General features: G+C 48.0%; 1 protein-coding gene across 1 annotated transcript; it reads left to right on the top strand.

The window, feature by feature from the left end:
- Window positions 1–1,240: 1,240 nt before the first annotated feature.
- On the top strand, window positions 1,241–13,441 carry insig2 (insulin induced gene 2). Its single transcript, XM_079230405.1, has 7 exons — window positions 1,241–1,359; window positions 5,864–5,993; window positions 6,242–6,414; window positions 9,410–9,534; window positions 9,798–9,964; window positions 10,579–10,678; window positions 12,224–13,441. Exons 2-7 carry the CDS (start codon window positions 5,872–5,874, stop codon window positions 12,263–12,265), a joined length of 729 nt encoding a protein of 242 aa, XP_079086531.1. The 5' UTR covers window positions 1,241–1,359; window positions 5,864–5,871; the 3' UTR covers window positions 12,266–13,441.
- The last annotated feature ends 269 nt before the right edge of the window (window positions 13,442–13,710 follow it).

Genomic DNA, 13,710 nt, shown 5'->3' with positions numbered 1-13,710 from the left:
GCTGTCTGGGGAAGGAGGGTGAGAGGTTAATTATAGACAACAGAGAGGTCACAGGGCCTATTATTTTGGAGCCGGGACCTGCAACGGTCCAATGGGAATGACATTCATGACGAGGGTCCGGCCCCACCCCTCCATCACCATACAGACCCACAACCCACCCTGCGCACGCCATCACTCACATGTCTCCTGAAGGGGCCGACAGTGGGACTCAGTGGTCTGATAATGAAAAGGCCCTCAGCGTTTGGCCCCGGCAGGATGATGAATTGAATCCCTGGCTGTTCTCTGCTGTCAGGGGGCCTCAGTGGCCCTTGACAACTAATCGAAAGCCCCCAATCCGTCCTCACACTACCAGACTTCCTTTATCACTCTAATTATTAGGGTTAAGTGAGTGTCCCGTGGGACTGTGAGTACACAGGGTTAGGACCTGCTGAGTCATCTCATTAGATATGAAGCAGGATTCACTATGATCACATGATGGGAGTTGTATGTTCAGATTGTCCTCCCTGAAGGTTTGTTCATTGTTTCATTGTGCATTGTTGTCCAAAAACTATTCTAAGCACATCAATGATATGTTGCACCATATGACATGTTCCTTCATTAGCATGAACACACACACACACACACACGCACACACACACTTGTGCTTTAAATACTAAAGCAATACATTCAATTCAATTTATTTGTGTAGCTCAAAATCACAAATGTGCCTGCTGGTTTCCCCCTGAACAGCTGACAACAAGCTCTGTCTGTCCTGGACTCTGGCATTGGAAAAGGAAAACTTTTATGGGGAAGAAATATTTGTGTCTTTATTACGCAAACAAAAAAACATATTTTGAGAGCAAATTTTGAGGATGAGGAGTGAGGATGAGGAGGGATGCTCAGCCCCTCTGTAAACCTGTTAGAACAGAGAACATCAACGTGTTTGTGCATGAGGAACAACTCAAACACACCCCTGTTTATTTCATGTGTCTGGAAACTGAAACCTGCAGTAGCTTAAAAAAAACATTAAACAGTCACACATGACATGTTTTTGGAAAACTACCAAACTAATTCACACTCTCGCAATTCATTATAAGGCTCTACTTTAATATTTAGAAACATTTAAATATATAACCTTATTTATGGTGTACACCTGACTTCTAATCACGTGATGTTCAGATTTGTGTAACGTGATTACGTCATGGTTTTAGACGCTGATTGGTGTTCACTCATCTTTGACAACCGGAAGTAGTCTCAGCAAGGAGAGACGTCCTGCAGCCTAGCTAGTGCTAAGCTAGCTATTATAGTATAGTGCTAGCTATGCTCACGTCACGTGTGATGTCCAGCTGCAGTTGTATTGGACGTGTCGGTTAACTTAAGGTAAGATGAACTTTAGCTAACCTAGCTAAACGCATCCGCTTAGCCAACTAACGACCAGCTAACTAGCTTAGCATACCAGCCCCCATCACAAGTACCCTTATAGGTGATTCCTTTCAACACGCATTCCCGTCGTGCAGTTGTTTCAGGCCCTTTTGAACGTATTCATTCCTCTGTAGCGCTGCTCCGTGAATATCCTCTAGGCGTTAAGCCAGCCGGCGTTACGTGCTGAACAATCCGACTGTTACGTTCTCCACGTTATGGAACATCACGTTCTGCAGTGAGGAGCTGAGCCTCAGGCGAGATGCACTGTCCTCTCCTGTATCCTCACTGCGCAGGCTGGGCGTAAGGTGAGTGGAGCCAGCGGTTGGGGGCTACGCTCACCTTAAGCCCAGCAGCTAGCTAGCCGCTAGCTGCTGGGCTTAAGGTGAGTGAAGCCAGCAGCTAGCTAGCTAACTAGCCGCTAGCTCCTCGTTGAGTTAGTGGAGACAAGCTGTCTGCTCATCAGTAGCAGGTCTGCCCTCACGTTAACCTCTCCTGACCCACTGCATTGAGACAAGCTGCTCAAGAGACGGATCCTGGAGCTGCTCCATTCAGGACAATGTGAGGCTCCAGGACCAGGGTCTAGTGTAGTACCTGGTCTAGGGTCTAGTGTAGTACCTGGTCTAGAGTGTAGTACCTGGTCTAGGGTCTAGTGTAGTACCTGGTCTAGAGTGTAGTACCTGGTCTAGGGTCTAGTGTAGTACCTGGTCTAGAGTGTAGTACCTGGTCTAGGGTCTAGTGTAGTACCTGGTCTAGAGTGTAGTACCTGGTCTAGGGTCTAGTGTAGTACCTGGTCTAGAGTGTAGTACCTGGTCTAGGGTCTAGTGTAGTACCTGGTCTAGGGTCTAGTGTAGTACCTGGTCTAGAGTGTAGTACCTGGTCTAGGGTCTAGAGTAGTACCTGGTCTAGGGTCTAGAGTAGTACCTGGTCTAGGGTCTAGAGTAGTACCTGGTCTAGAGTGTAGTACCTGGTCTAGGGTCTAGTGTAGTACCTGGTCTAGAGTGTAGTACCTGGTCTAGGGTCTAGTGTAGTACCTGGTCTAGAGTGTAGTACCTGGTCTAGGGTCTAGTGTAGTACCTGGTCTAGAGTGTAGTACCTGGTCTAGGGTCTAGTGTAGTACCTGGTCTAGGGTGTAGTACCTGGTCTAGAGTGTAGTACCTGGTCTAGGGTCTAGTGTAGTACCTGGTCTAGAGTGTAGTACCTGGTCTAGGGTCTAGTGTAGTACCTGGTCTAGAGTGTAGTACCTGGTCTAGGGTCTAGTGTAGTACCTGGTCTAGAGTGTAGTACCTGGTCTAGGGTCTAGTGTAGTACCTGGTCTAGAGTGTAGTACCTGGTCTAGAGTGTAGTACCTGGTCTAGGGTCTAGTGTAGTACCTGGTCTAGGGTCTAGTGTAGTACCTGGTCTAGAGTGTAGTACCTGGTCTAGGGTCTAGTGTAGTACCTGGTCTAGAGTGTAGTACCTGGTCTAGAGTGTAGTACCTGGTCTAGAGTGTAGTGTAGTACCTGGTCTAGGGTCTAGTGTAGTACCTGGTCTAGGGTCTAGTGTAGTACCTGGTCTAGAGTGTAGTACCTGGTCTAGGGTCTAGAGTAGTACCTGGTCTAGAGTGTAGTACCTGGTTTAGAGTGTAGTACCTGGTCTAGGGTCTAGTGTAGTACCTGGTCTAGGGTCTAGTGTAGTACCTGGTCTAGTGTAGTACCTGGTCTAGGGTCTAGTGTAGTACCTGGTCTAGGGTCTAGTGTAGTACCTGGTCTAGGGTCTAGTGTAGTACCTGGTCTAGGGTCTAGAGTAGTACCTGGTCTAGGGTCTAGTGTAGCACCTGGTCTAGTGTAGTACCTGGTCTAGGGTCTAGTGTAGTACCTGGTCTAGAGTGTAGTACCTGGTCTAGGGTCTAGTGTAGTACCTGGTCTAGAGTGTAGTACCTGGTCTAGAGTGTAGTACCTGGTCTAGGGTCTAGAGTAGTACCTGGTCTAGGGTCTAGAGTAGTACCTGGTCTAGAGTGTAGTACCTGGTCTAGGGTCTAGTGTAGTACCTGGTCTAGGGTCTAGTGTAGTACCTGGTCTAGGGTCTAGTGTAGTACCTGGTCTAGAGTGTAGTACCTGGTCTAGGGTCTAGTGTAGTACCTGGTCTAGAGTGTAGTACCTGGTCTAGAGTGTAGTACCTGGTCTAGGGTCTAGAGTAGTACCTGGTCTAGGGTCTAGTGTAGTACCTGGTCTAGGGTCTAGAGTAGTACCTGGTCTAGAGTGTAGTACCTGGTCTAGGGTCTAGTGTAGTACCTGGTCTAGGGTCTAGTGTAGTACCTGGTCTAGGGTCTAGTGTAGTACCTGGTCTAGTGTAGTACCTGGTCTAGGGTCTAGTGTAGTACCTGGTCTAGTGTAGTACCTGGTCTAGGGTCTAGTGTAGTACCTGGTCTAGGGTCTAGTGTAGTACCTGGTCTATGGTCTAGTGTAGTACCTGGTCTAGGGTCTAGTGTAGTACCTGGTCTAGGGTCTAGAGTAGTACCTGGTCTAGGGTCTAGTGTAGCACCTGGTCTAGTGTAGTACCTGGTCTAGGGTCTAGTGTAGCACCTGGTCTAGTGTAGTACCTGGTCTAGAGTGTAGCACCTGGTCTAGTGTAGTACCTGGTCTAGAGTGTAGCACCTGGTCTAGTGTAGTACCTGGTCTAGGGTCTAGTGTAGTACCTGGTCTAGAGTGTAGTACCTGGTCTAGGGTCTAGTGTAGTACCTGGTCTAGTGTAGTACCTGGTCTAGGGTCTAGTGTAGTACCTGGTCTATGGTCTAGTGTAGTACCTGGTCTAGTGTAGTACCTGGTCTAGGGTCTAGTGTAGTACCTGGTCTAGGGTCTAGTGTAGTACCTGGTCTAGGGTCTAGTGTAGTACCTGGTCTAGGGTCTAGTGTAGTACCTGGTCTAGGGTCTAGAGTAGTACCTGGTCTAGGGTCTAGTGTAGCACCTGGTCTAGTGTAGTACCTGGTCTAGGGTCTAGTGTAGCACCTGGTCTAGTGTAGTACCTGGTCTAGGGTCTAGTGTAGTACCTGGTCTAGTGTAGTACCTGGTCTAGGGTCTAGTGTAGTACCTGGTCTAGAGTGTAGCACCTGGTCTAGTGTAGTACCTGGTCTAGGGTCTAGTGTAGTACCTGGTCTAGAGTGTAGCACCTGGTCTAGTGTAGTACCTGGTCTAGGGTCTAGTGTAGTACCTGGTCTAGAGTGTAGCACCTGGTCTAGTGTAGTACCTGGTCTAGGGTCTAGTGTAGTACCTGGTCTAGAGTGTAGTACCTGGTCTAGGGTCTAGTGTAGTACCTGGTCTAGGGTGTAGTACCTGGTCTAGAGTGTAGCACCTGGTCTAGGGTCTAGTGTAGTACCTGGTCTAGAGTGTAGCACCTGGTCTAGTGTAGTACCTAACAGGAGGATGTTAAAGGGTTAGATGTACCAGATATTAGCAGGAGTTGAGTTGCTGTGTCAATCCAGCTGTGTCTGAGTACAAACTAAAGCCTCGTTTATACCAAAGACTGTACACAGTAGTTGTTGTGACGTCACCCATTGACGTGCACTGCCGTTTTGGCTGCTGACGTCATTGAGAGAGAAGGCAAGTTTAAGACAAACCAAATGACCTGTGAAGAATCAAGAGCACAACAAGAGTAACTCCACAAGGACTGTAAGCTCACATCTCATATTCATGGCCTTTATGGACTTTACACAAGCCCTGTATAGAAGAAAGATCAGAGCTCTTCAGATGCGACAACAGTTCACCAACAACATATTTCCATGTCAGGACTATTCGCTTTTAGTTTTATTTAGTTTATTTTAACTTTTTCATCCAAATCAAATTGTTTACAGGATATTTAGTCTTAGTTTCTTTATAATGCATGTACTACTTGTCATTTCTCTTGACAGGGCTTGTTCAAAGACAATAAAGTAGACTATAATATACAGATAATTATAATTCCTTCTCTGCATCGTGGCGGTGTTCACCGTACCGATACACAGGTTGCTGTTAGCTTTTCAAAGTGCATAGGAGAGCAAACATTGTTGGGATAAACATACTGTATGGATAATGTAATGCGTTATGTCACCTAAATATACAGTTCCTACAGTAGTTGGTTTGTTTATTGGGGTATTACGCAATTTGTCTTTCATTTGTCTTTAATTTTAATACAATCATTTGCAAATCTTTTGTTAATACAATTATTCTATTACTGATAGATTTCCTCCATAAAACACACCAGAATTTGTGGGTGTTGCCCATCCCTACTGGAAAATGTGTTAACGTGCGTTTGTTATTCTTCCTCCTGGGAATAAAAGAAGCCTTTATTATAAGTAAGCTTATCATAAGAAGACATTAAGTCAGGGATTTAGTTCGAGCAGCAACTCCTCAAAGGGTCGCACTAAAATCCCTGACTTAGCATGGTGGACGTTGTGTGTTCGTTCCTGGTGGTTCCAACGTCCCCCACCCTTCTGTCTTCACTGACCTAGGCTTACGAATGTCCCTAACACTGACGGCCATGAGCAACAGCGCAGTGGCCGGGGGCCAGCAGCAGAGCTCGGGGTCCGGGCAGATGCAACTGCCTTCCCAGGGCCCGTACATCTCAGTCATCACCAACAGGTTAGTCCTGCATCTTCTCCACCAAAGCTCAACTTAAGAAGAACAACATGATGACTAAAGACAGGGGTTTATACGTTTTGAAACCCATAACTTTAACTTGCTTTATGTAACATAGCTATGGGAGGATGTGTTGGAGTCTGCAGGGCAAAGGTTGCAGTTGTCTGTATTGATGTACTTTGAGGCCTATCATGTTGTGTCAGTTTGCTCTATAGAACATAACACAGCCTCCTGACTCCCTCCTGCATTAGGACCACCAACCTGGTAATCCGAGGGGCCATGCTGTTCTCTGTGGGCGTCTTCCTGGCTCTGGTTCTGAACTTACTTCAGGTGCAGAGAAACGTCACCCTCTTTCCCCCTGATGTCATCAGCAGCATCTTCTCCTCGGCCTGGTGGGTACCGCCCTGCTGTGGCACTGCCTCAGGTATGTGAATAAACAGTCCCGTCTGGTTTATTTTCATCTCTAGGAAAGGAGAGAAGGGGTTGAACGGGGGTTCTCAGCTGAATGGTCTGAGAGGGGGTGGAGTGTTCTGGCATGACGTCTTGTCACACAGCACAAGTACTTGATAGCTCTGAGTGCTGCACAAAGATGGTCATCTCAAAATCCAGCTGGGTTGTGACCATGTATGTATGTATGTATGTATGTATGTATATGTAACCATAACTTATGACAACAATATTCAATCGCAGCTAAAATTCTAGTCCTTACTGTTTGACAAGACACAAATTTGATCTGCTAGTTTTGGACAAGGAAATCAACCAAGCCTCAAAGCAGCGCCCACAGGGAGACTTAAACCAGCGCCCTCAGGGAGACTTAAACCAGCGCCCTCAGGGAGACTTAAACCAGCGCCCTCAGGGAGACTTAAACCAGCGCCCACAGGGAGACTTAAACCAGCGCCCTCAGGGAGACTTAAACCAGCGCCCTCAGGGAGACTTAAACCAGCGCCCACAGGGAGACTTAAACCAGCGCCCACAGGGAGACTTAAACCAGCGCCCACAGGGAGACTTAAACCAGCGCCCACAGGGAGACTTAAACCAGCGCCCTCAGGGAGACTTAAACCAGCGGCCACAGGGAGACTTAAACCAGCGCCCACAGGGAGACTTAAACCAGCGCCCTCAGGGAGACTTAAACCAGCGCCCTCAGGGAGACTTAAACCAGCGCCCTCAGGGAGAATTAAACCAGCGCCCACAGGGAGACTTAAACCAGCGCCCACAGGGAGACTTAAACCAGCGCCCACAGGGAGACTTAAACCAGCGCCCACAGGGAGACTTAAACCAGCGCCCTCAGGGAGACTTAAACCAGCGCCCTCAGGGAGACTTAAACCAGCGCCCTCAGGGAGACTTAAACCAGCGCCCTCAGGGAGACTTAAACCAGCGCCCTCAGGGAGACTTAAACCAGCGCCCTCAGGGAGACTTAAACCAGCGACACAGGGAGACTTAAACCAGCGCCCTCAGGGAGACTTAAACCAGCGCCCTCAGGGAGACTTAAACCAGCGCCCACAGGGAGACTTAAACCAGCGCCCTCAAGGAGACTTAAACCAGCGCCCTCAGGGAGATTTAAACCAGCGCCCTCAGGGAGACTTAAACCAGCGCCCTCAGGGAGACTTAAACCAGCGCCCACAGGGAGACTTAAACCAGCGCCCTCAGGGAGACTTAAGCCAGCGACACAGGGAGACTTAAGCCAGCGCCCTCAAGGAGACTTAAACCAGCGCCCTCAGGGAGACTTAAGCCAGCGACACAGGGAGACTTAAGCCAGCGCCCTCAAGGAGACTTAAACCAGCGCCCACAGGGAGACTTAAGCCAGCGCCCTCAAGGAGACTTAAACCAGAGCCCTCAGGGAGACTTAAACCAGCGCCCTCAGGGAGACTTAAACCAGCGCCCTCAAGGAGACTTAAACCAGCGCCCTCAAGGAGACTTAAACCAGCGCCCACAGGGAGACTTAAACCAGCGACACAGGGAGACTTAAACCAGCGCCCTCAGGGAGACTTAAACCAGCGCCCACAGGGAGACTTAAACCAGCGCCCTCAAGGAGACTTAAACCAGCGCCCACAGGGAGACTTAAACCAGCGACACAGGGAGACTTAAACCAGCGCCCTCAGGGAGACTTAAACCAGCGCCCACAGGGAGACTTAAACCAGCGCCCACAGGGAGACTTAAACCAGCGCCCACAGGGAGACTTAAACCAGCGCCCTCAGGGAGACTTAAACCAGCGCCCACAGGGAGACTTAAACCAGCGCCCTCAAGGAGACTTAAACCAGCGCCCACAGGGAGACTTAAACCAGCGCCCACAGGGAGACTTAAGCCAGCGCCCTCAGGGAGACTTAAACCAGCGCCCACAGGGAGACTTAAACCAGCGCCCACAGGGAGACTTAAGCCAGCGCCCTCAGGGAGACTTAAACCAGCGCCCACAGGGAGACTTAAACCAGCGCCCACAGGGAGACTTAAACCAGCGCCCACAGGGAGACTTAAACCAGCGCCCACAGGGAGACTTAAACCAGCGCCCTCAGGGAGACTTAAGCCAGCGCCCTCAGGGAGACTTAAGCCAGCGCCCTCAGGGAGACTTAAACCAGCGCCCACAGGGAGACTTAAACCAGCGCCCACAGGGAGACTTAAACCAGCGCCCTCAGGGAGACTTAAACCAGCGCCCACAGGGAGACTTAAGCCAGCGCCCTCAAGGAGACTTAAGCCAGCGCCCTCAGGGAGACTTAAGCCAGCGACACAGGGAGACTTAAGCCAGCGCCCTCAAGGAGACTTAAACCAGCGCCCTCAGGGAGACTTAAGCCAGCGACACAGGGAGACTTAAGCCAGCGCCCTCAAGGAGACTTAAACCAGCGCCCACAGGGAGACTTAAGCCAGCGCCCTCAAGGAGACTTAAACCAGAGCCCTCAGGGAGACTTAAACCAGCGCCCTCAGGGAGACTTAAACCAGCGCCCTCAAGGAGACTTAAACCAGCGCCCTCAAGGAGACTTAAACCAGCGCCCACAGGGAGACTTAAACCAGCGCCCTCAAGGAGACTTAAACCAGCGCCCACAGGGAGACTTAAACCAGCGACACAGGGAGACTTAAACTAGCGCCCTCAGGGAGACTTAAACCAGCGCCCACAGGGAGACTTAAACCAGCGCCCTCAAGGAGACTTAAACCAGCGCCCACAGGGAGACTTAAACCAGCGACACAGGGAGACTTAAACCAGCGCCCTCAGGGAGACTTAAACCAGCGCCCTCAAGGAGACTTAAACCAGCGCCCTCAAGGAGACTTAAACCAGTGCCCTCAAGGAGACGGACTCAAGGAGACGGACTCAAGGAGACGGACTCAAAGCGCCCAGCAGGAGTACCCTTGTGGCCGAGGCTGGGCGTGGTGCCTGCCACCACACATGTGAGCTCTGTTGGGGTCTCCTCTTGATTGTCTGTTCTGCCCTGCAGCCGTGATCGGGCTGCTGTACCCCTGCATCGACAGCCGCCTGGGTGAGCCTCACAAGTTCAAGCGGGAGTGGTCCAGTGTGATGCGCTGCGTGGCTGTGTTTGTGGGCATCAACCACGCCAGTGCTGTATCCTTAAAGTGTTGGGGTTCTTCTGTTCAATACTTATATATTGTGTGAAATGTATAGGTTGCAATATTTCTCCCCCTTAGTGTAGGCAGTGGTCGTACATCACTAAGTAGAGGAATGCGCTGCTTTTCTTATGATTGGTGGCTAACTGGTTAAATGGTAAGCATGTGCCTCTGCAGCAGTGCTGCACTGTAACAAGCTATGTCAACTAGTTTGGAGCTACCAGCCATTTACTTCTTGGTCCTTGACCCTCTCTCTGTCAGAAAGTGGACTTTGCTAATAACGTCCAGCTGTCTCTGACTCTGGCGGCGCTCTCCATTGGTCTGTGGTGGACCTTTGACCGCTCCCGCAGCGGCTTCAGTTTGGGAGTTAGCATCGCCCTGTTGGCGACGCTGGCCACCCAACTCTTGGTTTATAATGGAGTCTTTCTGTAAGTTCAAAATCATACAGCTTTATTGGCATGACCTTAATAAAACACAGTATTATTTATTTATATATATAATATATATTTATATTGTTGTTTATTTGGCAGACTATGAGTCTGTACTTTGTTAAAAGGTTTCTGATTTGTTGTGGAAGCAAACGAATGAAAACAGTGGAACGTATACAGAAAGGAAGTAGAAGAGACAATATGAGAAGGGTAGAAATTCAAAAAGGAATTTGATAACACAAGCTGAACTACAACAGCAAACAAATAGTTATGTTGTGTGTCTCAAGGACTTTTTTTGCAAGATTGCAATAGCAGCACTATGCTTAGCCCATAATTGTTGTTCTATGGCAGCAGTCCTCAGCTCCGGTACCTTTACTCTATGTGGATAAATCCTCCACCAGCAAAGCCTGCGCAATTTCCTGTCTTACTGTATTTGTGAATTCTCCTTGTAATTTGCATTTGAACACTTTCCTCTGTCTTGGATATATTTGGTGTATTTTACCTTTTTATTAAACAGTCTGTCTGGCCAAGATAACCAGAGCAACACAGATAAAAGTTAAGTTTTGGCATACATTGTTTAAAGAATTAAGAGCTGCTGCTTCTTCTCTGCACAGGTATACTTCACCAGACTTCCTGTATATTCGCTCCTGGTTACCTTGCATCTTCTTTGCTGGGGTGATAACTATGGGAAACATAGGACGCCAGCTAGCCTTGGTAAGGAATTTTAATCTTTTCAGAAATTCTGCTTTGCTAAAACTCTGTTAAATTAATATTGGATTCATGCTGGACTGGAAAGCAAACAGATGACCGTTAGATTAGGAGGCAACTTCACTTAAAAGTGAAGTCTATGCTTCATGTGTTAAAGCTGCATTCTCTCTCCTGCCCACCAGGGGGAGACTCCTCTGGTTGTATAGAAGTCTATGCTTCATGTGTTAAAGCTGCATTCTCTCTCCTGCCCACCAGGGGGAGACTCCTCTGGTTGTATAGAAGTCTATGCTTCATGTGTTAAAGCTGCATTCTCTCTCCTGACCACCAGGGGGCGACTCCTCTGGTTGTATAGAAGTCTATGCTTCATGTGTTAAAGCTGCATTCTCTCTCCTGCCCACCAGGGGGCGACTCCTCTGGTTGTATAGAAGTCTATGCTTCATGTGTTAAAGCTGCATTCTCTCTCCTGACCACCAGGGGGCGACTCCTCTGGTTGTATAGAAGTCTATGCTTCATGTGTTAAAGCTGCATTCTCTCTCCTGCCCACCAGGGGGCGACTCCTCTGGTTGTATAGACGTCTACTCTTCATGTGTTAAAGCTGCATTCTCTCTCCTGCCCACCAGGGGGCGACTCCTCTGGTTGTATAGAAGTCTATGCTTCATGTGTTAAAGCTGCATTCTCTCTCCTGACCACCAGGGGGCGACTCCTCTGGTTGTATAGAAGTCTATGCTTCATGTGTTAAAGCTGCATTCTCTCTCCTGCCCACCAGGGGGCGACTCCTCTGGTTGTATAGACGTCTACTCTTCATGTGTTAAAGCTGCATTCTCTCTCCTGACCACCAGGGGGCGACTCCTCTGGTTGTATAGAAGTCTATGCTTCATGTGTTAAAGCTGCATTCTCTCTCCTGACCACCAGGGGGCGACTCCTCTGGTTGTATAGACGTCTACTCTTCATGTGTTAAAGCTGCATTCTCTCTCCTGACCACCAGGGGGCGACTCCTCTGGTTGTATAGACGTCTACTCTTCATGTGTTAAAGCTGCATTCTCTCTCCTGACCACCAGGGGGCGACTCCTCTGGTTGTATAGAAGTCTATATAAATGACTCTACTTCTCTTGATGTATTCCCTCAGTAAACATTGTAAACATGAGTTTATGTCTCAATCTCTAGTTTCAAGTCTTCTTCAATACAGCATGATGTTCATTTAGTAAATTATGGTCATTTAGAGTCAAACAGACCATAAAGCAGGGGACGCTTTAGGGCGGGGCTACTGTGATTGACAGGTTGACACCAGAGACATATACGGCGTCTTTACGTCGCTCCTCCTCAGTCCAGTTCTCTTCGCTAGTTGCAAAGAGGAAGATGTTGACAGCCAAAATGCTGAACTCGAGGCTTCAAAACCCCAATCCATACAATAATGGGTGACGTCACGACGACTACGTCCATAAACAGTCTGTGTGTCCTCTGTTCTAAACTCAAAGAAACTGTGGTGAGAGGGACCCGACTGTTCTGTGTCTAATGAGATGTCCTGCTTGTGTGTGTCGTCTTTTTTTTCAGTATGAATACAAATTCGTTCAGGACAAGACTCACCAGGACTGAGGGATCTCCCAGGCCTCTGCTCGCAATGACATTGTCTCTGCACCGACTTGAAACCAGAGAGGGCAGAGAGCGTCTGCAGCATCAACCAGGACTTGCTGACGGAGCCAGTTAGGCCTGTCAAACCAGACCTGAGCTCCTGATTGGCTGCCTGGTGCTTTCTGCTGGACAGTATTTTGATTGGCTGTCGTCAGGCCATTCAGATCCTGGGATGTCTGCTGGCTCTATTTTTACCGGAGCTGAACAATGATAGCAGAGTTTCTTGTGTTTTTTTTATCTCCACTTACCTGGGAAGGGATTAGCAGCGAAGCGTCTATCGTTCTTCAGATCAGATGGAATGTTTGAAACCTTTGGCTTTGTGGCAAACACACCACATCAGTTTTACAGTCGGCTCTTATCTCCAGAGTCTTCCACATATCAGTGGAAAACACACAGCCGAGCTGAGTTCTATCTAAAGAGATATATATATATACCAAACAGTTTATTGTATGTAATTAGCTTATATCTACATTTTGGTTTTCTTGATAAAGGACTGATGTGTGGTATTTCTACCAGCCACACCTGCCCTGCTTATCCCCAACATGTGTGGAAGTGTAATATTTACAGATATAACAAACACACATTAACACGATGATAAACTCATGACCATATGGACCATTTGCATTATGTTTGCACGGTTCTAACGGCTCCTTCTGGTGTACGAGTGTGAGGTATCCCTGAAGACCTGAATTGGATCTACAGGAAGACATGACGTCCTCCTTTGTACTGATGAGCTGGTTCTTCTTCTGGTAACGTCGCCATAAAGATCTACACGCAGTGTTCAGCAGAGACCATCTCAAGTTCTCTGTATGCAGGAGTTGTTCGGTGATGAAGAAAAGCAAATAAGAAAGTAGGCAGAACAATCTGCTATGACCCTGTAATCACTTTCTAACCATTTGTAATAAACCATGATGGGAGTTACAGCATTCAAACTGAAACTGCTAAACAGTGTTTTTGTAATACTGTGATATGTTGGATGATGGAGAAACCTTATTATACATTTTTAGAGGGTAGGGTTTTATATCACTATTCTGTTAAACAAGGACAAATTGTAGCTAGTTGTTTTAGTCCACTTACTGAAGCAACCTCTGAAACCTGGACATGTGCGATCTGTTGCTGTATTAAAGACTTTGGCCTTTCTGATCACCTCTGAGCTCCGTTGACTTGTCTCCTCCAGATCTAACACAAGTCCACACCTGCAGTGAAGGATGTTCGGCTGTTGGTGGAATATTTTACAAGATGAGAGAAATGATGGTCTGAAGGGGTAAAAGCAGAGACCTTCCGTTTCTAACCTTCATTCTTCCTGGACTTCCTCAGTGAGATTAAACATGTTTGTCCTGGCCAAGATAGCAGTAATACACGTATAATACATTCAGATACAATATGAAACATAGCTTATACTAGCATCT

The sequence above is a fragment of the Taurulus bubalis genome (assembly GCF_910589615.1).
Source record: "Taurulus bubalis genome assembly, chromosome: 15".
Taxonomy (NCBI): Eukaryota; Metazoa; Chordata; class Actinopteri; order Perciformes; family Cottidae; genus Taurulus; species Taurulus bubalis.
This window is presented reverse-complemented; position numbering and strand designations above follow the sequence as displayed.